Source organism: Vespula vulgaris, chromosome 2, assembly GCF_905475345.1.
Source record: "Vespula vulgaris chromosome 2, iyVesVulg1.1, whole genome shotgun sequence".
Classification (NCBI taxonomy): domain Eukaryota; kingdom Metazoa; phylum Arthropoda; class Insecta; order Hymenoptera; family Vespidae; genus Vespula; species Vespula vulgaris.
The window spans coordinates 11182276-11209676 of NC_066587.1; the positions used below are offsets into that span (position 1 = coordinate 11182276).

Below are 27401 nucleotides of genomic sequence, written 5' to 3' on the forward strand. Positions count from 1 at the left end.
AATGTATAATCTAATTTACGTTAGAAGTGGTTACATGTTTTCGGATTGAGATTAAACAATGATGTATCATGTATTTAATAATCAATAATTACTACAAACTATTATTGTAATTATTAATGGCTATCATTAAAAAATTTATTATCTTTTTTGCATCCTATTTGGATTTCACTAATAAAATGTCAATTATATTTGATATTTGAATTTTACCTTTTTCTTTCTCTTTTCTCTTTTTTATTACTTTTATATCTGTAATTGATACGTACGTAACACATTCTTATAAAGCAATATATTTTATAAATTTCAAATTTTATCTTTAATTTTATACTCCATGATATTATTTATCTATCTATTTTTATTAAATTACGTTACTATTACATAAATATTAATAACAAGTTATCACCAAGATTTACTATTTTCTTATTTAACATATTTGTTGATCATAGTAAAATATTTATAAATAAATGCAACTTATAATTATATTATATTTTACTTTTAAATCTTTATACATCAAATTAAGTCTACACAATGTTTGTATAATTCAGTTTCATATTTAACCGTCTGCGTAGAATACTTTGGGTATAACGAACGAAGTCAATTCTTTCGTTTCACTTTATCGGTAACGCTTACATTTATGGAAACTGGCAATATAGTATAGTATTATATATATATAATTCTTTCTTAATTTGTAATGTTACAAATTAAACTCGTTTAGCTACGTAAGTACCTTGTTATATATCTGCGAACTGTTTTGTTTTTACCTTTAAACGTGCCTACAAGCTCTACGTAACACAGGTCATGCTCGCGGCGTTCAACACGTCAACAATGCGTTTAATATACGTCGCTATAGTATAAACATAACAAAATAGCTAGAAAAATAAAAAGTAATCGAAAGAGACAGACAGACAGAAGAAGAGAGAAATGGAGAAAAAGAAAGAGAAAGAGAGAAAAAGAGATAGATAGAAAGATCGATTTTCGGTAGTACGAATATACATATATCGACTTAATAAAAGAATATTAAGAGAAAAGATAAATTGATTAAACTCATCGAGAATTAGAAGAGGAACGTTGAAGAATCCAGAAAGTTTTCTCACTCTAACACAAGCTCAAATCTACCAATAGCATTCCCTGCTGCCGATGATGTAATTTAACGAGCCAAAACACCTTCAATCACAAACTTTTTCTCTCTACACTCTCTTTACCCCTTAGCACACAGCTTCGCCATTCTCTTTCTTGAAGCGATAACTTTCTTTTACCAAGTTTGAAACGATAGAGAGCTAAAGAGAGAGAGAGAGAGAGAGAGAGAGAAAGAGAGAGAGAGAGATAGCGCGAAATGATTGCTTAAAAGAGATTCAAAGCGAGTGGAGGGACAGATTACCGAGAAGTTTACCAATCCCATGCATTTTTCTTCCTCTTTTTCACGTCCACCCTCTCCTCTCTATCTCTCTCTTTCTCTCTCTCTTTGTGTTTTAATCCCACCGCAACGACGCGCGGACGCTGATAATCTTGGAAGGGGCTTTTTTAAATTGGCTCCTTTGACGCGATACGCCGCGCGATGAGTTTTATATCGGAATAATTTTCGAGCGGCCTCCCTGAGCTTCGCTCTGTCTCTCACTCTCTCTCTCTCTCTCTCTCTCTCTCTCTCTCTCTCTCCCTATTTCTCTCTTTTTCCTTCTATTTCTCCTTCTCTCTCTCTCTCTCTCTCTCTCTCTCTCTCTCTCTCTCTCTCTCTCTCTCTCTCTCTCTCTATCTATCTCTCTCACGTTTCAGCAGTTTTTATCATGGAAGCTAGCAGAAATTGTGCCAAAGATTCTTTAAACGTATCGACGGTTAGTCGGATTGATCGATCTCGTTGATGAGTTTTAGTTAAAAAAAAAGAAAAAGAGAAAGAGAGAAAAGAAGAGAATAGCTTCCAACTTCGATAATTTCACGCCATGTCGATTTACATTTGCAATTGATCGATGCTCTACGATCTGTTCGTCGATTTGTTGTTACTACTTTTGTTATTACAGATCGTTTCTATTTACTGTATTTACTTATCTTTTATTTCAATGAGTATTCTAAAATTGTTAAGTATCTATGCAAAGTATCAATAATTCTGTATAATCTAATTTTTATTGATACCTAGAAAAAAATGTTATCAAATAAAAATTATAATACATTGCTTATACTATAGCACAATAATACTATAATACCCTAGCAACGATCGTACTATTTATAAAAATCAAATTATATTGTAATATTGTTATATCATATATATTAACAATAAGTGTAATTTATACTCAAAAGATACGAAAAAAACTTCGGAAATGAAGCAACAATTAATTTCGTGGCGGTACAATGAAACAATAATCGTTAACACATTGTTGACGGTATACTATGAAATGGATCTTATCTCAGTTTCCGCACTTTTATAAAATATATCGAATATACATGCACTTATTCAAAAGAATGCAAATATTTTATTAAACGTTAATTCTTTATTAAAAAAATTAATGAGTAGAATTAGTGATTATATTATTAACGTTAAGTACAGATTGCTGTATGTATGCGTCTCTCATTTTCAACGTTTAGAAGATACTTTAAGATACCACGTGTCTTCTGTCAACAATTTGTTAACAAATACGCTTAATATACTTATATAAGTGTATGATTTTAAAATTACATAATGTCAGGAAAGATTAGCAGAGAAAAAAAATAGAAAAAAAAAACAGAGAAAAAAGAACAAAGAAAAAAAATTCCACAAAATCGTCGAAAATATCGGTCGTTGTCGGTTCGAACGAAACTTCAAAGTTAAAACGATATCGATCGTTACGCTCGAGTCGATGATAAAGCCACTCGGCTCGTCAATTAAGTCCTTGGGGTGTCGTTAAACAAATGCCGGACTCGTTAATGCTGTGAAATGCCGGAGGAAGTACGCGGCCGGCATAGTTTAAAACGAGGAAACGGACGTGAAAAACGACAATTACCAGTGTGCTGCATGGTGAGCGCCGTTATCGCGTCAGGAAACCGACTGGACTGGGACAATAACGAAATTGTTACATAAAATTCATCCTACCGTACGACGCTTGTCAGAGCTCTCGGTACTCTAATGGCGTTATATGAAAATTCCGTGCTTGTTTTTATTCTGTTCCCTTTCTTTTTCTTCTTCTTTTTTTCCTTTTGTTTTCATCATCAATTTTCTTTCCTCGTCCTGAATTTAATTCGTACTACGAAATTGAATCTTGGAATCGAGTGTCCCTTTGAAACTATGATTCCTTTGAAATTATCTCGACGTAATATATCCGTATACGTATATATTAGAAACTATTATAAAATAAATATTATTTAACACTACATTTACGAATACTGGATCGTGTATATCTACTTTTATCGAAATTAAAAGTGTAGTTTCTTTGTTCTTTTTTGTTTTTATTTTTTCATTATAACATTAGTTCATATCACTGCATCAATCAAAGTCAACATAAATTGCTAGAAAATAATATTTATGATTTCCCTGACTTTAAGCATGAAATTTGAAATATGTCAAATTGACCGGGTCAGCAAATTTAGCGTTAAATAATAAATATTGCTATGTATACACGTTGTTATTATTCGTATAATTAATTCTAATTATTCTATACACTAATCTGCTCTAACGTGTGCACTATGGATTCATTAAAAAATAAAAAAGTAGAAAAAAAAGAAGAAGAAAAAGAAGAAAAGTAATATTCGAAAAAGGATAATACGAAAGATAATCGACGTCGAAGTTTTCGTCATCGAAAATCTCGTCGGTTCAAAGTTTAAGAGCATGCATGTACTTGCTATACACACATTTATACAAAGAAAGAGACTTACGGTAAGTACGCGAGTCCGTGTAATCGGCATCGCGTGATTATCAAGTACGGCCTTCGCTTCGCGCAATCACGAGAAGTCAAACGCGGTAGTAGACATTAGCATAATGATCGTGGATAAGGGAGGCACACGATGTGTCCCGCAATCGTAATTCTCTCTCTCTCTCTCTCTCTCTTACCACTTTTTCCAGAAGGAGAAAGATCAGAATCGACTCTTCATGCGAGCTTCGCAGAGAAGAAACGAAAGTGCCGTTCTATGAAGAGAAAAAAAGAATAGAAAAGAAAAAGAAACACAAAAATAAAAATTAAAAAGAAAAGTTAGACGGAAAATAAACATACACATATACATACATACATAGATACTACACACGTTAAACGTACGGAAGCGAAATTGTCCGTATGTTCTTTCGAGAACCTGGAAGATGGTAAAATAAAGTAATCGTCAGCTATTATCCATTACACATACATACACAAATACCTACTCGAAGAGAATCGTGGATTCCTCGTTCGCACATAGAAATATACTTATACGTACACAAACGTACCCAAACACATGCTAACGCGCGCGCGTATAGCTTTTGTGAGAACCCATGCAATTACCGAGCTAGCTAACATTCTACTGCCTTGCATCGTGTCTGCTACCTTCTTCATAACGAATTAATTTAGATGTCTTAATTGCGATCGGTTAATTGTTCTGGAACGCGATGCGCTCGTATTAGACACATGCACGAGTTAATGCCGTACTGAGGAACGAAGTTTTAGAGGTGTTGGTATATAGCACAGCTACTTCCGAAGACACCCGGAATCTTTGAAATCGGATTACATTGCTTTCACCGAGTTCCACGCTCCCGCGACCAACGATCGTTCATTAAATTGTCCTGTTTCGTTCGAAATACCGTCGTACATGTCGAATCATATCGCGACTAGAAAATATCCTCAATAATGTTTCAAGATTTTTAATCGTTCGCATCTACGAAAATTTCTTTTCATTTTTAGATTTACTCGATCAATTTTCAACTCAAAATCTCGCTGTAAAGCATAGGATTATATCAACTTGTAGAATAGTTTCGTATGACTTTACGAAAAAAATTAAAAAGAAAGTGTTATATCACAACTAATGATATTTCAACATTTTTAACAATTCACTTTGATGAAATTTTTTGTTATTTTCGAACTATTCCTTACTGGTATGACCGACAAAATTTCGAATTCGAATTTCCGGTAAAATTGTGGAATCGTATTGTATAACTCACGAAATTAAAAAAAAAAAAAAAGATGAAAAAGAATTATACCGTGATTAGAAAATATACTTAATGGTAGATATTAAAGGATTTTTAATGATCCGCTTCGACGATTTTCTCTTTCATTTTTAAATTATTCGCTTACTCATTTGCTCGACAAATTTCGTATTCTAACATCCGGTGTGAAGTAAATGACTATAAAATTGTAGAATCGTGTTGTATGAATCACGAAAAGAAAAAAAGAATGAGAAAGAGTAAAAAATATCCTTAATGATATTTAGCCCTTTATAACTCAATTTTTTATTTGTTTCTACAGAAATATTACAGAGTGTAAAAATGATAGCATTAATACTAGAAATATTAAACTCTGTCCACTACATATAATTTATATTTAAAATACGTGAAAAACTTCGTGTATGAACTAACAATAAAATTTTTATCAATTATATGAAATGAAGTTTAAAAAGATACAGAAATATAAATGTGTAAAATTACACGAGATTATAGAGGATTAAAAACTGTTAACAATTAACAATAATAATATTATATATCGGAGCAATGATATTAAAAATTTGTTGCCATTTCTACAGAACAATTATAAAACGTAAAAATGATAGATTAATCTATATCTACTAAATATAATTTATATTTAAAAAAACATGAAAATATATAAACTATTAATAAAGTTTATATCAATAGTATGAAATAAAACTTAATAAAATATAAAAATATAAACGTGCGACTCATGTAAAATTACATAAGATTACGAAGAATTAAAGATACTTAACTAGCTTCGATGATATTGCTAATCGAAGAAACAATGATTTTTATATAGGGAAATCTTTCCAATAGCGAAATATACATATTCGATTAATTCTGCGATTAGTACATTTTTCATTTTTTAAATTAATCGCTTTCTCGCTTGCTCGACGAATTTCGAATTCAAGCTCTTTGCAAGAAGCAAAGGTGTATAAAATTATAGAATTGCTTTGTATAATAATACTTTGTATAATTCACGAAAAAGATAAAGAAATAGAAGTAGAAACAAAGTATAAATCTATCAAGGAAACGATAACGTTAAATGCGTACATGGAGGCGATTACGAACGGCACATTATTCTCGCTTTTCTCCTGGGAAAGTTAACGCATCGAGCGTGTTAATTATAATGAGCGTTAAGTAACCGCTCGCGCACTCACCTCGTTGTTATATGGCCATTCGCCATTATCGTTTGTATCCGTAGCATTCGCGTTGGTGTCGGCAGCGCAAGAAAATCGTGCGCACCACAGTCCAGTCCAGACCCTGCGTCGCATCGGTGAAAGCAGTTTACAGGCTTGTTACTTATCGCGATGAACCGCGTTAACGGGCTAATGCACGAGAAATCATATATTTTGTTTAACCCAGCTCTCGAGTAGATGGATTTTCATTACTCGACTAGATCTATGAACGCGCGAAAATTTAAATCGTCGGGAAACTCCGTCAAAAGAATATATTTTGTCCTTTTTTCTTTTTCTACTTTTGTTCTCTCTTAAGATTTCAATCGAGAAAGAAATCACAATTTTCTTATTCGAAACGTTATCCGAAACGACGATTTTTATAAGAGTTCGAATACGTCCTTGATGTCGTTCGATGAGATTAGTTTAAGATTAACACGCCGCCAAGGACGTCGATGTTGGAACGAGGGAGTTTTGTCCCTCGCAATTTTATGCTCCTCGGGTCGTTCTCCGTCACAACGTACAAAGAAACGTATGTAACGTTGAAATGTCCACGTTGTAATGTGTCGTATAAACGTGAAAATAACGAGGTCCGAGGAAGAGTGAGAGAAGTAAAAGAGTAAACGCAAAGGGTGTGATAGGTCTATGGCTTCTTCGCACGCGAGGCCAATAAAACAGTTTCCATGTTACTCTTTGCTTCTACGAAAGCCGTCGATCAGTTGGATTTTTAATACGTTTCCACGATAGATTTCGATCGATCTAATACAGAATAATAGAGATTAGAAAGAATCGCGAGGTTTCTTTTTTTGCAAAAGTATCTTTGGAATTTTCTCGGGACTCTTGCAATTCGTCATACGTGCGCACACTTATGCTTATACGTATCGAGAGAGGGAGAGTGAGGGAGAAGGAGAGGGGGAGAGCGAGAGAGAAAAGAAGAGACCTCAGGAATCTTTCGACCTCAATTTTCGAGGCGTACGGCGCAGCCGGCGCGGCGGATCGATGCCGATTCGAGGCGTGAAATCCAAAGGCAACGAGCGAGATATTCACGGTAATGACTCGTAATAAGCGCCGGAGCGCGGCGGCCAATGTAAACGATCGAAAAAGTCGTTAACTGGTCGGAAATCGGTAATCACCTGGAATAATCGGCTCCTCTTGTAAGTGCTTACGTTTTTATACGTCGCGGTGTTAGAAAGAAATCGAGGCCGGTCGTGCATACCCCGTGAAGGTGGATATGTGTTAAAAAAAAAGAATGAAAGAAAATATTACAAAAAAAAGAAGAAAGAAGAAATAGACAAAAAATAAGAGATGGCGAACAAAGGAAATTAGAAAGGGAGAGATAGATAGATACATAGGTAGATAGATAGGGAGATCATTTTTGTTTCGTCGAGAGTGATCGCCATATTTAACACGTTGAATGCCGAGCTATTTTCACGTGACTTTCCATTCAGTCCGTGTGGGCCATGAACGGCCGACGTCATTGCAGTCATTGTAAACGCTTATAAAAGAGTTATGTTATTTATGAAAGCAAGAAAATAATTAATATACAGAGGAAGATGTAATATGCGCCATAAACGCAAAATATATAATTATTATTATTAATTAAAAAATGTTTCCTTTTTATTCTTTAGCGGGTATTCAATGGATTTCTCAAAGATAAATATTCCATATAGTAATTAATATAGATCCTTGATAAAAAGTCGAACGAATTGGCAAGGGTGTGCATGTCAAATGTTCCGATACGGTAATTTACTGTTATTCTATATTTTGGAATATCAGTTAATCGATCGATAAAATTGTTTACTCGTTTTATTTGTTATTTATATAGAGATATTAATAACAGTTATGCGATTGCAAGCCGTATAGCAATAAAAAATAAATAAATGGAATTAAAAAGACACTATTTATTAATAACTTCAAAATAATACCGATACAATGTACTTTTGTGAAAACTGACTCTCTATGAAAATCGTGTTATTAGATATGATAATTATGATCATTTTATATAAAATAATCAAAACTGTTCGAATGGAGAATCCGACCACCGTAGTGCCACCGATGGCCCATGCGGCATTAAACGTGTTAATCGGACTCAAGCCGCGATTATTTTGCGAATAATGAGGATTATTTTCTTTCTTTTCTTCTTTATAGTAATCCACGATTGCTCCTCGAACAGCGAATACGGAGATTCGACGAGCCAACGGGATATCCTAATCGTACGGTTCATTATGCTCTCTCCCTTCCCTCTCCTCTCTCTCTCTCTCGCTCTTTCGAACGTGCACGCGCGCATGGAGCTTCGAACGCGCGATGACTATGACCGATGCCGAGAGCCACGACGAATCGCGATGCGCATTACGAATAAATATCGCACTCTTCGCTTCTCTAATGCCTCCGTGCCGCGCAGATGACCACTTGGGTGGGTTTCGAAAATGCATCGACGAAGACGACGATGACGACGACGACGAGGACGACGACGAAGACGACGACGACAACGACGGAGACGATGTCGACGACGAAGAAGAAGAAAAAGAAAAAAAAAATGAAAATGAAAACGAAGAAGAGAACGTCGTCGTACGATTAAATTGATTTTCTATCCTTTTTTCTTTCCTTTCCCTCCCTCTCCTTCTACGAATATTCCTACGAATCACGCGGAAATATCGCGAGATAAATAAATAAATGGATTTTCGTAACCTTTCTCCCGAGAGACGATCGATCACTGCTTACAACTAACGGCTACGAATTTTTCTCAAAGACACTTTACGCAACAGTACAGAAAGCTTCGGTATGAAAGACGAGAGAGAGAGAGAGAGAAAGAGAGAGAGAGAGAGATAAAGAGGGAGGGAGAGAAAGAGAAAGAAAGAGAAATATAAGGGACGTTGAGAGATTTCGTTCCAACAATGGAACGATCCAGAGACGATAATGACCGCTAATTTGATGCGCGCGAATAAGAAGGAAAGTTCGAAGGATGGGCGAATAATAATCGTCGCAACGAAAATCGTGCCATGAACGCGACGTGCCATCTCGAGAGCACGATTCCATGGCTCTCCTCATCTATCTTCCAGCGCGTTGGTAGCGAAAAAAGAAGGCATAATTAAATTAAATTAAGCTCCCTCCTCTCTCGCTCTTCTCCTCGTCCTCATACTCCTACTCTACCTCTTACTCCTACTCTACTCTTCTTCTTACTCTGTTTCTTCGCTCTTCTCACCTTCGGCCCTTTCCTCTTCGTCTTCCTTCTCTTTCTTTCTCTCCTACCGGCGGCGATAGTCCGCACCCGATGCCGCCTTTATTTGCAAGCAATTTGCGCCCCTGGATCGCCCTGCAAAAAATCTCAAAATAATGCCCGAGTATTAATCATATTCCCCTCTCGAACCGGCGTTCCCTCTTCTTCGTCTTCTTCTTCTTCTTCGTCTTCGTCTTCGTCTTCTTCTTCTTCTTCCGCCATCTTTTCGTAACTCGACGATCCTCTCTCCCGAGCCTGCCTCCTCTCTCTCGTAACTGTGTGTACCGTGTCCTCCTCCTCCTCCTCCTCCTCCTTCTCCTTCTTTTCCTCCTTCTCTTCTTCTTCTTTCTCCTTCTCCTCTCTCCCTTTTCCTTCCTACTCTCAGAACGTCCATTCTTCCATGCCGCGTACTTTCGTCCTATGATTATACGTTATTCTACTCTACGTGCTAGACTGAAAGTACTAGAGTCTCTTAAAGTTATAATCATATTGCGAGGAGGGTACACGTTGATAGATTCTATTTTTGTAATTAATGCCTCGGGGAGCGATTCATTTACAATGTTACAGGCTGCTTCTCACAGCTTTTGATACATCGTCCAAATGAATTTCCTCTTAATGCGAAAAACGTCGGAAGAGTCTTATGACTTACATTACGTTAACACGATATATCATACAAAATGATGTTCACGGTTCAAATATTTAAATCGTATTTAACATTTGTTGGAAATAAATAACAAAAAAAAAGAACAAAAAAAATTATACGGGATTCAAAATTTCTTCGGTTTTTTGAAAGCTGGAAGACCGCTGTCGTATTCGGACACGTTCAACATCCTTACTTTCTTCAGGGCTCCTGTCTTATGATGAACGCCATCTTGTTTCCCTTGTGTCTTCCGATCAGGCCTGAAAACAGTCACGGATAACGGCCCTTAATCGTCGTATTACGGCTAACCCACAATTTTCGGTAATTCGACGTAAACGACATGTGGCGAGGACAGCGCGAGGTAATCGAAAATTGATAAAAAAAAAAAAGAAAAGAAAAGAAAGAAATGGGACTCGCTTCAAAAAGCAAGGATATATCTCTCCCTTTTGCTCACAGGTTGGAGACAGACAGTGGTCTAACAAAAAGGTAGTAGAAACGAGAGAACGAGAGAAAAAGATAGAGAGAAAGGTTCTCCTTTCAACTGCCGTGCCGAATTTCGCGTTCGTCACCATTTCTTTCTAAACTCGACGTACCGTGACCGTGAATTTATAAGTATTTCAAAGAGCAGTAGTAAACGTATATATAGGAAAGATCATCGCCCATCTTGTCGGACGACGGATTTAAAACCGAACATAAAACCGATACGAAAACGAAACAGAGTCCGTCCTTTATTAGGATCGATCGCGTCATGTAGGAGACGGTCTATTTAAACCAGTCGACGACGAGGAGGACTCTTACGAATACGGACGTGAAAGCGTACGAATTAGAACGCATACATAGTAGCTTCTATAGTTAGGGAGAGGTGCGCGCGAGCGCAGAAACGAGCGTAATCGTAGCCACAGAGGCGTACACCGTGGGGTCTCTCGATTCATTGGACCGTCGGCTTGGTGCCCGCCTTTCACCCATTAAAACTGACTTGGCTCTTTCTCTCTCTTTCTAGCTGGCCAAAGGGTACTTGCTGCGTACCAAAAGCACGCCCATTGAAAATACATTAAACACGTTAATACGAATACCCTTTATTAAAAAGACCAGCGGTTCGTGTATCGGTTGTGAAAGATGTCGATAAGGAGAGGGAAAGAGAGAGAGAAAGAGAAAGAGGGAGAGAAAGAGGGAGAAATAGGGAAATTAGATCACGAGTCGTTAAGTGGGGGATGAAAGAGTTGCGTAGAGGTGGAAAGGCGGATTCCGTGGTTTCCGTAAATGGCAGAAGCAGGGCCGACCGGAAGCGGTGGTCGCATCAGTCTGTTTAATAGCCGTATTGTATAATTATGAACAATAGAGCGACAGATAGATAGAGAGGGAATGAAAGAGAAACAAGGATATGAGGATAGAGAAGCTTGGAGGAGAAGGGCAAAAGCCGGCCAAACGTTATACGAAACGCATACAGTTGTGGAGAATAGAGAGAGAAAGAGAAAGATAGATAAATAGAGAGAGAGAGAGAGAGAGAAATAGAGTGTAGAGATTCGAGAGTAACGGAGATATCGCGGGGGAGAGACGAAATAGCGAGGACAAGCACGATGAGAGGCGTATGGCTTATAGCTTGGCAGCCACCGTAGAACACGTCCGTCCGTTCTCTGTACATGACGGATGACAGAACGCGACAGTTTTGACGTGAGCAACCTCTCTCTAGGAGCCACGGACCGTCGTCCGCGTTATGCGTACGCGTTCTACGTGTCGCACACGCGGACATATTTGCTCTCTATCTCTCTTTATCATTCACTCGCACTACGTGCATCGCGGTTAGCGCGCTAAGCCACGCGTGAATCCGTCATTAATACCACTGCTATCGTCTCCACACGCCGTAGGATGTTGCTCGCGATTGTTCGCGATGAAATGCTGACGGTTGTGACCAGCAAAGAACAAATCTGATTACAAACTCGACGTGCACTCTCTCATCGACGACTGCGTTGTTTAATTAAGAAATTAGCCAAGCGTATCGTTCCAAGGAACAAAAAGACAAAAAAAGGTTAATCTAATCTATTCGTACACTTACCGATCGATCGTAAGCCTGTTGTTGTGCTTGACTTTAATATCCTCCTGCTCGCGTAACTTCTTTCCGATTCCACCGATTCGCTGAGGCCGATCGCTCAAGCCAAAACTCTTCGCGTAATGACCCAAGTGAAGCTCCTTTCGATTGAAGAACTCTCGCAATTCGTGTGGATAAGTCGAGTAGAAACGAATCCAGGAAACGTACGCTAATGAAACAATAATCAAATGCGTCAAACATTCGTCATTTTTATAGGTTTAACTGATTTCAAATATCGCGATAACTCGTCGAATTTGATTTCGTCTATATTCGACGATACTTTTTCTGAGAATTAATACGATTTACAAAGTATTTTCCATCTAGATCTCTTTGTCTCTCTGTTCTTGAACGATTTCATATATTTTTCTATGATTTCAAAGCACGTTCATTAACACGTTTTCAGAAACTATTAAACTTATGTTAGTCGTACATTATATACATACAATTTCAATGTAATGATTGCTTATACCCTATATATACCTAATACACTCGTATTAATCGTGCTTCCATTAAGACGACGGGGCTGGACTAGTATACGATTCTATGGGGTATACGTGTGTCCCGCCGCGAGCTATTACGGAGCATTAACAGGGGTCGAGTCAAGTGCTGTAGCTAATAGTCACCCCTCTCTCACTTCTCTCTCTCTCTCTCTCTCTCTCTCTTCGCATCTCTAGCTTCCGTACACGGGTGAGAAATCCTGGGGTTCTCTGGTCCTGAGAGAATTCGACATGTGCTAGTACGCTGTTACTCTGTCGTTCCGTGCGAAAATCTTTTCACCGTAAAGTCTCTTCGACCGTTCGATCCTTCGAAATAAAAAAGAAAAAAGAAAAAGACCAATCGCACGAATCGTAAATTCTTTCGACTCTCAACTACTCCATGAAGTTAAATCGTATTCTTTGAATCAGAAAATAATTTCTCTTAGAAAAATTTTACACAGATATTTCCTTCAAAATTTACTTAAGATCGTTATTAAAAATATTTTCTTGTAACCATCAAAATAATTTCATCATCTTGTAATTTTCATGAAACGCGTAAATATAACTGTATTTTTTAATTTTGATTTTATTTTCTTTTACTCACAAAAGTATGAATTAATTCATATCTCGAAAGTTACTGCAAAGTATAAAACATAATAGAGTATAATTGTATTACAATATTAATATATTTATCAGTATATCATATTATGACTAATATAATATACTAAATATTATTATATACTCTATTTATTTTTACACACTCTAATGTTAGATTGGAACAAAACTTCGTAACATTTTCCAATAGGCGATATATTAAATACGCTACGAAATGTTACTTCAACTTAATATTATATAAAATGAATACTAAATATTATTACATTCAATTATGTTAATTATATTAATATAAGTTATGTTATAAATTTCGCATTTTGAATTAAACACAAATAAAAATTGGATTTATAATGATTTTAATTCTGATAATTTGACGAGGGAGACCTTATGCCTCGACGTTTTCCGCTCTGATTTCCTCCTGCTTTCTGCCTTGACTTGTCTCTTCCGTACATAAGAAACCGAGTAGAAAGATCTTTCTCCACGTTCGAAGTCGACGTTGAAAAGGGAGAAATGTTTTTCTCCATTTAGCGCATAAATCTTACGATGCGGCGGTACCCGGAAGAAAAAGAGAGAGAGAAAGAGAAAGAGAAAGAGAAAGAGAAAGAGAAAGAGATAGAGAAAGAAGAGTGAGAAGGATGTAAAAGCGAGAGGGGTGAACGTAAGAGCGACCGCCGTGCAGGGTGGCATTGTTCCTAAGTGATGTAACTGCGTCTTATTGTATTTGTATCCTGTATCGTATTGTTAAGAGTCTCTCACCACAAAGCGTAAGTGGTTTTGGCGGAAGCCACATTCAGTGGTTGGATTGTGTTGGCCACCCCCTCTGAAAGGCGCATGGACTGCGTACAGTGAATTCGATCTAACTCAAAAGTACCCAAACCTGTACTTAGATATATACTTTCATAGTTGTTTGATCATAAAAACGAATATCAAATTTTGTCAATGAAAATTCTAATCTCGAGTTACAAAATTATATTAATTATTAAATTTAATAAATTAAAATCGTATTAATTCCTTCGATTTTATACGGATATTAAAAAGAAACTATCGACGAATGAACTATCATCAATTATCAAAACCAATAAATGATTATTTAGAAACTTTAAAGAACATTCGTAAAGAAGCTGAAATAAGAGTTATTTCGAAGAGAGTGTAGCTTGAGTAGCACTATTAGAAGGGGGTGAGATATATATGCGGGACGGAATGGATGAATCCCTTAGCTTAGTGGCGAGGGTTGAGAACACAGGGGGTTGTTCTCGCTATTGAGGGCCGTTCGGCTCTATTGGGGTGATAATGTTACGAATTAGTGAGATTTCCACTTCCCCGCTTGCTAGCCTTCACCTCGGCCTTAGTCAGGAATTAAATAAATTCGGAGGTAACGTAGGAGGAAGCTAGGAAATGGTCATGCTACGCCATTATTCTTTATTTCATCTCTGTTTTTGTACTTTTTTTTATCGCTTTATTCTTTTTTTTATCTTCTCTTCGATTCGATTGTCGACATATTCTTCTTCTTATTTTGTTTGTTTGATTGTAAATCAATATCTAATAAAATATAGAAAATGACGTTGAGAATATGAGTTCAAAGAAATCGTTAAATAATTAATTTCCAATTTTTCTTCCTCCCCCCCCCCCCCTCTCTTTCTCCCTCTTTCTCAGCTTCACTCTCTTCCGATGAAAGCAAGCTACGCGCGAAAAGTGCAACGCCAGAGGTCGAGAGTAACGTGGCAATTAATCTATCAATCACTGGTACGTGCGTAGGAACGGTCAAGTGGTTAGCTGTGTACCGTCACTCAAGTCCGGAATGGCTAAGCGCTCAAAAACCGTGGCTAACCTTCGTGTAAAGCCACGCTTGATGCCGAACAAGTTTGAAGCTCGAAAGCCAAGCAGAAAGATTTATGGCCCTTCGGCGCGTTCTTTTCTTGGAAAGCTTCATCGTTGAGCCGATTAAGTTCGTTGATGCGACATATACCTTTCCAATATGAAAATGCTTTTCTTTGGAAGATGGCCGATATTTGCAAGTAACGTTCATCGATAAAAATGTAGCTGAAGAAAAAAGAGAGGGAGGGAGGGAGGGAGGGAGAGAGAGAGAGAGTGAGAGAGAGAGAGAGAGAGAGAGAGAGAATAAGTTATCATACGGATATACATTATTCGCGACAACGAACATGGTTCGTGAACGATTCAATCGATCATCGACGGAATGCGAGTATAAAAGGAAAGAGAGAGAAAGAGAGAGGCTAAAGCAGTAAAATGAAGGAAACATCTTCGTTTCGCGGGGAAAGCGATGCGGCAAAGGGGAGCTGAGTTTTCTCCCTTCGAACCAATTCGAATCGTCGCATCTTAATGGATTTATTATTGCAGCCAGTAAATTCTTTCTCGTAACAACCCTAATAGAGTAAGCATGGCATGGCAAACAAGATCATCCCTCCTCGTCTATAGACTATGTAAATATCTGAGTGGCAGGAGAGAGCGAAAAGAGACCGAGACAGAGGAAGGGAGTGGTAACGGAGAGCGAACCCCCCATAGCGTAGTCGTATAAGAGTTACTTTATATGCGAGTAGGGTGCTCACTGGAATTGGTTTACTCTACCCTGAAGTCAGCTCCCTTTCGTTCCAATCCAACTGAATCAGAGTAGGTGTTCCCTCATCCTTCGTAGATCCTCTTCACTAGCTCGTGTTCCGCGAACAGAGAGATAAAGGAAATCGTGTTAAACGGACAACCGTGTGAGTTGTTACGTGTTACCTACACGCGTTACGTTTCTACCTTACGGTTTATCCTTTACGAAAATTTCCTTCTCGTTAGGTCAAAGATTACGCTTCGCTAAAGTAAAAGACTTTAATCCTATGTTCAAGAAAGAAAATAAAAGAGAACGATAGAAAAAGGGGGGGGGGTGGGAATGAATTCTACCTACCTTTGCATGCTTTATCGTGAAGTTTTCTGTCTTCAAATATCAAAGATTCGTATTCTCTCTGAAGAGCAATCGCAGCCTCTTGGACAGAACGGTGTTTCGACGAAGGTCCTATTAACTTGCCTAATATCATCTCCATGTCTATCTGATTGATCCGAATTCGCTTGGACTCGAGCATTCGCACGAATTCGACTTCCGGCGGTGTAAGGAAAATGATGGCTGATCCGGAAGAACCAGCACGTGCCGTTCGACCAATTCGATGCACGTAATCCCTAGCTGAAAGTGGTCCCGTGTATTGAACAACGCAATCCACCTTCGGCAAATCCAATCCACGCGCTGCGACGTCCTGATGCGAAATGAAAAATTAATAAAATGTATGACGGGAAAAGAGAAGAAGAGAGAGGACGTAGAGACGTCGATGTAAGAGATTCTAAGTGATCTACCCTCCGTCATAAATCGCGTAATGCCCGTCTGTCGAATGTCAAATACGTCTCGTTCTTTAACGTATAAGCAAAGAGACACCACGGCGTTTACGGAGTCAACCTGCCGAGTACAAATACTTTACAAACCGGAGGACCGATTTCTCGTTTTGTACGAAGGTGAATATGCGAGCGCCTGCTGCGGAACCCCAACGGCGAACGTTTGAGCACGGCCCTGATTTCTTGGCGTTCGGTTGCTCGATGATTTACCGTAGTAGACTACGTAGAGTTCTCCGTTGACGGCCCTGAAGACTAATCCACTCTGGCCCACCACGAGCCAACGATACTTATAGTCGAGAAAGGAACGTCGTGAAGTTGAAAATTCTCTCGCGGCACGATACAAATTTCTTGTTTGTCTTTGCATCGAATTAATTCGGCGCTTGCCTCCGACAGCGCCAGAGTCAGGCGCCAGGGTGAAGGAGTACGAGAAAAAAATTCCGGCTATCGATAGAGAAATAAATAATATATAGCTAGAGGTATCTACCTACACCGATTTCTACCCTCGGCCATCTTTCATTCGTGTATTAAGAATTTGAATTGGTTCTTTCAGTCAATTTATATTTCTTCGTCTATCCTAGCACTCCGAATTAATTCTCATTAAAATACCTCGAGATTATTTCTTATATGCTATTTATCAAGATGTATGACGTTCGATCGATAATTTTACAGAAACAAAAATCGATAAATAAATAAGTAAATAAAAAGGAAATAAAAATAAAAACGATCGACGTCGAGATTCGTTCGAATCCGTTTGACGATCCAATCGAATCACGTACGTGCCTGAAACTCGTCGAGATCGAACAAACTGGATATTATTTGCCACTGTTTTCGATCTACTGATGCTTAACCGGTACTGGAGAAGAGCAGCGATCGATGAAGGCGATTAAGATAAACGATCGTTTAGGAGTCGGAGCACGATCGCGGCCAGGGATATCCAGAATAGATCACCCACTCAAAACATCTCACTCGTATCATATATCACTCGGTGGATCCGGATTCACCACCGCTGAGAGCCGCGGAACATTCCAACCGCGGAGCCCCTCGTGGCTTTTCAACGTAGAAATTAATAATACTGTCATAAAATCCCCGTTGAAGTGACGCCATAAAACGTGGGCGGCTTCGATCGTCCTCCACCGTGCATTTCGTGCCGCAACCGTCGACCAAGTCGACACGTAATTTTTAATGTCGGACAAAGCAAACATAAGTTCCATCCCGACGAAATACAAAGTCGCGTCTTTATTTTCTAGATATCCGATCTTGTGCGAATTACGCGTCAAATAATCGAGAAGAGTAGAAACGTCCTTAAGAAGGAAGATTTTGAAAAAAATTAAAAACTGCTTGATATTTAATCGCGCACTATAGGACTTAACGAGGGAACGAAAAAGATGATAACGAAAGTCGACGATACGATTGCCTGATTCAAGCGAGTTAATTCAGATGGTGTGAAAACGTCGTCCAAGTTGCGTGACCAAGTTGGATTTTTATAATGACGATCATTCGATATCTTGAATAGTTTTTATAGTAAAAATGTAACTCGTCGTAAGTTTAATTAATAAAATACAGCAACTTCGTCGGCTAGCTAGCGCATCTTGATGATGCAAATAAAAAAGTAAAGTTCACTACTTTCACCGGTAGACGATTACGAATAGATAGAGATCGTAATGGACATTGGAAAGTATAGAAAATTGATCCATTGCCTAATCCGAGATTGATCTAACCGGCTTATGGTGAGATTAATCGATCGGAAAATAATGTATTAACGTATTTATATATGTACGTTTGAATTCGTCATACAAATGATACTTTTCTATGAATTATTAACGCGAATAAGATTTTAATGAACATATTTGAGTTTTTTAGATTTGTCCTGTTTCGCGATGGAATTTCTGTTGGTCGTTATTGGCAAACGAGAATTTACCGATTAATATAGCAGGAGAACGGTTAAAGAAATCACTGGCACAGAACGAGCCAACGATCATAATTATACTCGTTACGAAGGCCTCGTGTGTACACATAATTTTTAACCTGCGGACACAGCGTGGGTCCAAAGATATTAAATTCCGTCCTGAAAGAATAAGCCGCGAGATAATTTACAGCTCTGGGAGTGCCGACGGGTATCCACGGCTTTTCTTCCGCTCTTTCTTTCTCTGGATCCTTTTCTTTCACTGATATTTTGTATTAACTCCTGCGGTGGCGAAAGCACCGTCATTCTCCTAATACATAATACGTACTACGCGAAACTAATCGCTACGCTTGGGATCGTGTTCGCCTTTCAATCTCATCCGACCGATTTTCGGATATTCGATGTACAATTGACAAAGATTGACGTTGACGTCAAATTAAAACAGATAATAAATCGACGCGATTCTTATCCTTTTCGAGTCTCAATTAAACCGGTGATTATGAAACTGTTCTAAGTCATTTAAGATATTAAAAGACATACTTTGTCACACGCTATTCTTAACATTTTTAAATTACATAAAAGAATTATTTTCAAAGAATAAATACTTTTTCTGTTCGACATTACATAAAAGTAATTCTGAAATAATTCAAACCCAACTGTTAAAATATTTCAAAATGAAAAATATATGGCCTATTATTAGATTGTTTTCATAATTACCGGCTCAATCATTAATAATAGATAAGGATAAAAAATGTTACGTACAAAATATCACTTACTGTACATAGCAAAACGCTGCTATTTGCTAGCCTGAAGTTTTTAAAAACTTCCGTCCTTTCCTTTTGGCACATATTACCGTGTAATTTTAAAAATTCCACGTTGACGAGAGGATCGGAATCTTCGTCTTCTTCGTCGCTCTGTTTAGTTAAGACAGCAGATAAGATTTCTGTATAATAATCAACCATGTCTTGTGTTGCCATAAAAACTAACATTTTATTGTGACCGGATCGCTATCAAATGATAAAACGAATATTGATAAGAAATTATGCTTACAAAATCTTCACTTATATGAAATATTTCATATTTACCTTGCATCTATCAACGATATAAGCGCTCAAAGTAACCATACGTAATTTTGGTGGAGTTATTACATAACTCTGACGCACACTTTCAGGAACTACAAAGTCTTCGTTAATCTGATCCTCATCTCCACCAATTGTTACTAGATTTTCTTTCGCAGCATCGACAAAGACTGGATTATGCATAGCTAGTCCGGCTAATTTTTCCACAGCTTGAGTTAATGTTGCGGATAGAAGTATCGTTTGTCTTTTTGGTGGAGATTGCATGAGATCTTCTTGAGATGCTTTCGAATCTTCCTCTTTCTTTTTTGTAGGTTTCGTAAGAAACTTTTCTTTCTTTTTCTTTAACTTTACAGGAAAATCATCTTGTTCTGAATCGCTTTCACTGTTTGAATGATATTCTTGCCTAGTTACATTTTCTTCGTTATTAATGTCATTTTTATCTATTTCAAATTTTGATATTTCATTATCATTGAAATTTTGTTCTATCTTATGAGTTTCTTCATCTGTGAAAACTTTTCTATTGTTTTGTCTTAACATTTCCATAGGATCATAACCTGAGTTATCTGATTTAATATTTATTCCTTTAAGAGCATCAACTATGCTAAAAATGTAATTTGAAAATGTTAACTTTATAAACTTTTCAATATTTATAAAATTATTCTGTAAGATAATATTTTACCCTGAAATATCTTTTTCATATCCAGCATCTAACATTCTATCAGCTTCATCCAAAACAAAATGTTTTACATCGTCTAATTTTAAAGCTTCGGTATGTCTAATATGATCCAGTAGTCTACCTGGAGTACCGACCAAAATGTTACAACCTTTCCTTAGCCTTGCTTTTTCTGCCTTTCTTTTTTCTCCACCTACTAAATAACCTGGCACAATCCATGTAAATGGCTGTGATAATAAAGCAAACAAAATAGATAGGCATTTGTAAACAAACATAAAAATATACTTCTATCTTAAAAAATAAGCTTGTACTAATACTTACTTTTCTTAATTTCAAAAAACACTCATAAGTTTGTAAAGCTAATTCTCTCGTAGGTACAACGACTAATGCACCCAATCCACTACTCCTTGTTAATTTAGGCCTTATCTTATGTAAGCATTCAACGATTGGTATAGCGTATGCTAATGTTTTGCCTGATCCAGTTTGAGACCTAATTAAAACATCTTTCCCAGAAAATATTTGAGGAATTGTCATTTGTTGCACAGTAGTCATTTTAGTTATGTTCATATTTTGTTCTAGATTTGATACCTTAATAAAAACGCAGCAGAAATGTTAGAAATTTCTATGATAAAATTAAAAATTTCATTCTATTAATATTACTACTAACCATAAAAGAATGTATGTCAAGATCCGAAAAATTTGTTTTTGTGAAAACTGTTTCAGTAATTGGTTTTACAAATCTTTGCCCAATATTTGGAACTTCTGGATTATTTCTAAATAAAGACGACGTTTTTCCAGTTTGTTTCTTATAAGTTTTATAAGTGTTATCAGAAGATTCATTTTTCTCTGCTTTGTATTCTGCAATACTCTTAAAATGCTTCTTTTTTCTATTATTAGTATTTATATCTAATTTTTTCAATTGCTTTATCGGAATTAATCTTTTACTAGATTGCTCTATTGTAGATTTCTCCTGCGGTGCCTGAATTATATCTTTATCATCCGTTTTAACATTTAAAGTTACATCTGACAAAGTTGATTCTACATTTTTTGTCGCCACTTGATTTGAAAATATTTCTGACAAAGACTTCTTCCCGCTAGTCTCATTTATATTTCTTTTTTTTACGACTATTGCTTTACCCAATGACTTTTTAGAAGGCTTAACAAATGATATAATAGGTTCTTTAATAACATTCTTTTCTGTCTCAACAAGTTCTGTTACAACCTTATCGGTACCTGTACTTTGTATATTTGACGTAGAAGGTACTTTTTCTAATTTATCTGTTACAGTTGTAGATACATTATTTTTATTCTTGGATTGAATTCGTAAATCAGATAATTTCTGTGTATTCTGCGAACTATTGTGTATATTACTTTGCTGTAATCTTTTGGCAACTATAGCTGCCAATGCTTTTTGTTTAACTCTTTTGATTCCTCCGCTTTGATCAGACGGAACACTTTGCAACTTATTACTCTTCTTACTTTCTTTTTTTCCTACCAGTCCTTTCTTCAATCTTTTGATAGAACTTTTCAACTTAGACCTTCTTTTTGTCTAAATATATAGATGTTTCTTTTGATAAGACCCACATACAAGAACATAAAAATAACTTAAATTTAATTAAATACTCACGTTGGAAGATACGCCAGCTGTAGGTTCTGTCGAAATATTTAAACGAATATCCATCTCCTGTATAGTCATTGAACAATCTTATAAAAAAAAAAGCGGGCAATTGAATAAACACACGCTTATAAAATACACGTTAAAAACAACACGAAGCTACATAACCTCTTTTACGTACACGTTTAGTAGTCACGTGTTGACAAGGATACATCGACAATAGGGACGCTGCACGCATGCGTAAAAAAAAAACTTACGAGTTCGAGACTATCGACGATATCGCTTTTTATTTTCTCGAATCATATATTTCCTCTATCCCGCTTTTGATCTTTGCGACGTCGCGTAAATATATTCACGACAATTACGCAATTGTCGTAGCGGTATCGTCGCCTACTAGAAAAACTTGCGTCGTTGTTATTAATGATAACAGTATGCATCACGATCGATTAGACGATACTTCGATAGTAGAAATATAGACGATAGTTGAAAATCACGACAGGTTCGACATTCGCGCCTTATTGCGTTAATGTCAACGAGATGCTTCTTCCATCGGTCTTTCTCTCGGTGTGCTTAAAAGTCAACAAGTATTTTGTTTTTTAAATCTTCAAAGATAACACCACGTGCATAAGAAAACAAGTGCGTAAAGTGGCGTGAAGATATCATTAAAAGAAGTTGTTCTTTCGATAGAGAAAGAGAGAGAGAGAGAGAGAGAGAAGGAGAGAGAAGGAGAGAGAGAGAGAGATATTTTGCGAATGTGCGAAAGGCATATATAGGCAGAAGTGGTCGTCATTTTGTAGTAAACGTGTGTTTACTTCAGGCCATGTGTGTTTACATTTTTTGTTCTTTTTTCACCAACTATCGAACAAGTGTCGCTCGTTGAAATGACAAAAGGATCAATCAACTGTGAAACGTGTTAGCGCTAGTTGATGTAAACTTAAACGTTCACTTCGTGCAGCCAACAATTTTCATCATTATGAGTGCATTATGTTGCATCGGTTTATCCGTAGCGTCGAGAATTATCGGCACTTATACATTGGTACGTAAAATCTATTTACGTTATTTTTCATTTATTTTAAAACGATTGCATTCTCCATGTAGAATAATGTAAAAGACGTTAGAAATGTTCATCTCGTTGTTTTCCTTATCGAAAACAATACATGTTATTCAATATAAACATATATTTCAACGTTTCTATCTTTAGGCTCTCTCGATACTTATAATAAACGTCTTTATGAGCCACTTTTTTATGGGAAATCACGAACATGATTTCTTCGGAACTCTTGAATCCTGGGCTCCCATTGGCTTGAATTGGACTCTTATATTCAAATATTTTCGATTGGATAGACAATGTAATTAATTTTCAATCTCGAGCAATTTTCTTTTAATTATATATACGTTCTCTCGATGATATAATAATATTATATAAAATAAATTTTCAGCTCAAGTCATTGCCATTTGTTCGTACGCTATTCTCGTGTATAGTATGCTGTTTTTAATATCAAGCGCGTATCTTACTTACGGATCGATCACGGTGAGTACTTTGATCCTAAACCATTTCATAAAAAGTATCTCTTGTTTGTTCATTGTTCTTCTTTTTGTAACAAGTAAGAAGTAAAAGAAATATAAAAGAAAAAAAAAAAAGGAAAGAGAAATAAAAAAGAAACCTTGGATGACGTGTAGATCGATCAAACACATAGCTTCTTTACACGATAGAATATTTTTGGCACGTAACGACCTCGTCTAAACTCGCTAACGATCTCGCTAACTTCCGCATGTGTTTACAGAGGAAATCTAAGTATGCCGTGCCTTGGTTATATATGCAAATGGTTAGCATAATAGATCAGTCGACGGCGCTGGGTATTCAATTGATGCACGAACGGTACGATGTTTTCGATAAATCGACGTGGTACATTCCACTCTGTTGCACTTATTTACGTAAGTATTATTCAAATTGACTCCTGGTTAGTACGATTAATCGTATCCTTCGTTAATTGTTAGTACTCAATGCATATTTCTGGATGGTCGTGCAAAGTGCACGCAGAGAATGGTCGAAAAACAGAGAAAATCAACAAATCTCACAAATATCTGGAAACCTTACCAATGAAGTTACAACTAAATCACCTTCCTACGTATCGTTGAGCTTCATGACAAATCAATCGTCTTATCAACCATCGAACACTTTACCCTTTTACGATACCTCGAACAGGGCGAAATGAAACGAACAGAAGGCTATATTATTCATCGTATCGAGTCGCCCAACAGGAACGAAGTTACTTCGGCTTGGGCGATATATCTGTGAAAAATTAAAATTGACTGTGTTTACGTTTTACGATAGAATAATTTTACATTACGAAGAAGGACAAGAAGAAAAGGTCCTCTTTTAAAAAGTTCTTCGTTTTTATATACGGCGCTCGAAATTTGGCGAGTTTCTAATCGAACGGATCGATATGTATTTATTTGTATAAATCTCATTTTTTTCTTTTCTTCATTACTCGTTGATAAAGTTAATGAAAGAAATCGACGATCCATTATTACTTTCGTTTAATTCGATGTGTTTTGAAATGAGAAATCTTTGTCGATAAGCGAAGTAGCAAACAACCGACGTTCCATTTCTCTCTTTTCCCTTGCATTTACGATAGTTTTCGTAGAATTTTCTAAAGTTAAGACCGCGTAATAACCATTGATATTTTTCTTTTCGGTCAATGGAACGCTCGTATTCTTTCCCTCTCTTTCTTTCTTTTTCGTCTTCTTTTACGTAAAATAGATCTCCTTCTGAAAATAAAAAAGAAAAATGTATAGTAATGCGGGTAGAACGATAAATCAGTTGAGAGATGCGACTAATAGAGTGTATCAAGCGGAGCGGTCCCTCGACCCTAAAAGAGAGAGAAAGAGGGAGAGAACGTTGCTGTGCATAGAGAAATATGAAAAATGGATCTCGCTTTACGTCGAAATACTTTTAAACTTAGGCGATTGAAATCTCACGCAAGCATATTCGAAGTCATAGTAAGGGAACTGATGGCTACACGCGTGTATCTCGTATACCGAACGAGCAAAACTCTTGTCAACTTTTCGTTATATACTTAGGAATAATGATCGAGATGGCAATGGTCGACGGAGGAAGGTTTTTACTTCGATTTATGTCGAATGCTTTCGTTGCTTTGCTATTTTGATCGTTCGATCGTCGTAGATATATCGAAATGGAAATTATTATCATTGATGTTTGCGTCTATACGAATTGAAGGAAAGTGATTTGGAAATTTTTAGAAGGGAAAAGGTCAACGCAGTATCGTAGATACATAAGTATTTGTATACGTATGAGAAGGGTAAAGGTACGCGTTCTGATTGGTCGACCGCAGTACCGCTTTTAAAAAGAACTGAGCGAGTCAATTTGTAGACTGTCGCAAAGTTTTAAAACACTAGTTGACAGGCGACGGTTCAGGACCCTTATGTACTATTCCCCCTTCTATAAGAGACTCCTGAAGGATTCCACCACCATCTCTTTCCTCTTATCCTTTTTCGTTCGGTCTCGAAGCCACGATACTCAGCCCTCCGTGTCGTGGGAATCGATGGATTGTAAAATAAAACTAACTTGGCTTTTTCGTGGATCGAAAGCGGAGTACTCGGCGAAATCTCATTCTCGCGGGACTCTTTTATTTCCATATACCCCTTTTCAGGCACGACCGCAGGGAGTGTCTTACGCGATAACAATAGATACGCCTTTATGTTTTGTAAAATTGTTATGTAAAAATCCAATAGAATCGATTCTGACTTTTCATTGATTTTAAACATAAAAGTATTTAATATTAAATTGACATTATTTTAACAATTTTCAATCGATTTAAAGTCAACAATTTTAATCAACACTTCCTGCAGTGGTACATAAACTGTATGTAACATTTTGTTATATTTGATCGAGTCAATATATTGTTACAATTAAAAAAGTTTACATATACTCATACATTTAAAAAAACGTCGAACTTTCCTTTGAATCGATTAAAATCGATTAACGGTAGGATCAATCGTAGCTTTGCCCTGGTTTACTCGTGAAAAAGTGTACAGATTCGTTATTAAATATTCCTAGAAAATGCATCACAGTTATCTCATAATTTTTACATACATTTCTACATCTCGGACATGTAAAAGTATATGTATAATATTTTATAATTACCACTATGTTACGTTTATTACCATCAAAATATATATACATATATATATGTGTATATATATATGTACTTATATGTATAACAGTAACAATGTGTATATGTTATATTTATTTAATATAATTGTTCTTATAACAATATATATTATTATAATAACAATTATATATGTATATATATATATATATTGTTAGTGTTACATTTACTATAACTCTTAAAATAAACTAGAGCGTAACATAAGTATCCTAACATACATTGTTCATTACAAATATATTCTTACGAATTATCATAAAATAGAAATAAGAAATATAGAAAAAAACAAATATCCAAGCGCGCGAATAAACTATACCAATCTGCAAGATAGTGTATAATAGATATTAAATTGTTCTGATTGTAAAAACAAAACACGTTATATTTTATTTACATGCTCTTTTCTCAAAGTCGGATGATTAATATATGACTTCTCGGCTAATATCACAAATAATTTAATTAATGATAAAACTTTCATAATTAATTATTAATATGGTCGCGTTAAGAAAAGAAGACTGATATGAATTAATATAAATAGATAAACGATAAAAAACATTCATAATGAAAGATTTACTACCCGCAAGCAAATCCAAAAGAGAATTGCTCACGTTCATGTTCTTTAATAATTTTCAAAACAAAATTACAAACATTAATTTTTGCCAATTTTGGATTTTTCATTTTCAACATAATGGACATTGGAGAGACTTGAATTTTTTATTTACTATTTACAAAGTTCTACGTTGGCTACAAAACACTTATCCACATTTTAGATCAACGTTGAGATGTGAATTGATTCGTAGTAGTGATGATAGTTTGACATCAAAATTGCTTGAATTTGTTGTAGATGAAAAAATGTACTAAGAATAATCACTGATTCTGAGACATCCTTACACACTATTTGTTAATTAAATTTAGAAAACTAAAAATTACAATTCCGCATTAAAAAATAACAATATTGCACAGTACAATTCCTGAAATCATTTTGAAAATTGATACATGTATACTAATTATATTGGAAAATACATATTATGTAAGTATACAAAATGGCGTTGTGTTAAATATACTGCCAAAACAATTGAACGATTCCCGCCGCACATGCGCAGTATATAATGGGAGTACATCTTGCGTATAATTTATTGAAAGTCAATAAATTATTAATTTTTTATCTATTATTAAAAAATATAATATAAAATTTTGAAGAATATAAACTATCAAACATGTTATTAATCGAAATTAGAAGCATATTTTTT

The 27401-nt window shown here is 36.2% G+C and overlaps 2 protein-coding genes across 6 annotated transcripts; one reads left to right on the forward strand and one right to left on the reverse strand.

Moving 5' to 3' along the window:
• Nucleotides 1-10010: 10010 nt before the first annotated feature.
• On the reverse strand, nucleotides 10011-22195 carry LOC127073050 (probable ATP-dependent RNA helicase CG8611). 4 transcript variants are annotated; one of them, XM_051014053.1, is made up of 9 exons: nucleotides 21977-22195; nucleotides 21017-21898; nucleotides 20671-20937; nucleotides 20356-20576; nucleotides 19683-20277; nucleotides 19374-19604; nucleotides 16219-16561; nucleotides 12193-12394; nucleotides 10011-10399 (listed from the first exon to the last, which is right to left on the reverse strand). In XM_051014053.1, the coding sequence occupies exons 1-9, from the start codon at nucleotides 22043-22045 to the stop codon at nucleotides 10267-10269; spliced, it is 2943 nt and encodes a 980-aa protein (XP_050870010.1). In that variant the 5' UTR covers nucleotides 22046-22195; the 3' UTR covers nucleotides 10011-10266. The 4 variants fall into 4 exon arrangements, 2 of the variants coding, with proteins under 2 accessions (XP_050870010.1, XP_050870011.1); XR_007785655.1 differs by lacking the exon at nucleotides 10011-10399 and adding an exon at nucleotides 15878-16148 and having other exon boundaries at nucleotides 12250-12394; nucleotides 21977-22190; XR_007785656.1 differs by lacking the exon at nucleotides 10011-10399 and adding an exon at nucleotides 15897-16148 and having other exon boundaries at nucleotides 12255-12394; nucleotides 21977-22190.
• A 95-nt stretch (nucleotides 22196-22290) lies between these two features.
• On the forward strand, nucleotides 22291-27266 carry LOC127073061 (uncharacterized). 2 transcript variants are annotated; one of them, XM_051014089.1, is made up of 5 exons: nucleotides 22291-23000; nucleotides 23166-23313; nucleotides 23404-23495; nucleotides 23749-23843; nucleotides 23963-24108. In XM_051014089.1, exons 1-5 carry the CDS (start codon nucleotides 22938-22940, stop codon nucleotides 24066-24068), a joined length of 504 nt encoding a protein of 167 aa, XP_050870046.1. In that variant the 5' UTR covers nucleotides 22291-22937; the 3' UTR covers nucleotides 24069-24108. The 2 variants fall into 2 exon arrangements, with proteins under 2 accessions (XP_050870046.1, XP_050870045.1); XM_051014088.1 differs by having other exon boundaries at nucleotides 22310-23000; nucleotides 23749-23899; nucleotides 23963-27266.
• The last annotated feature ends 135 nt before the right edge of the window (nucleotides 27267-27401 follow it).

Excerpts from the sequence above, each read along its gene's own strand:
- LOC127073061 (XM_051014088.1), top strand. The coding sequence starts at position 22,938 with ATGAGTGCATTATGTTGCATCGGTTTATCCGTAGCGTCGAGAATTATC. Across the intron at positions 23,314-23,403 it reads TTTTCGATTGGATAGACAAT|CTCAAGTCATTGCCATTTGT; the intron begins GTAATTAATTTT and ends ATAAATTTTCAG. Across the intron at positions 23,900-23,962 it reads ACTCTGTTGCACTTATTTAC|TACTCAATGCATATTTCTGG; the intron begins GTAAGTATTATT and ends GTTAATTGTTAG.
- LOC127073050 (XM_051014053.1), bottom strand. The coding sequence starts at position 22,045 with ATGACTATACAGGAGATGGATATTCGTTTAAATATTTCGACAGAACCT. Across the intron at positions 20,938-21,016 it reads TTGACATACATTCTTTTATG|GTATCAAATCTAGAACAAAA; the intron begins GTTAGTAGTAAT and ends GTTTTTATTAAG. Across the intron at positions 12,395-16,218 it reads TCACGATAAAGCATGCAAAG|CGTACGTTTCCTGGATTCGT; the intron begins GTAGGTAGAATT and ends TTGTTTCATTAG.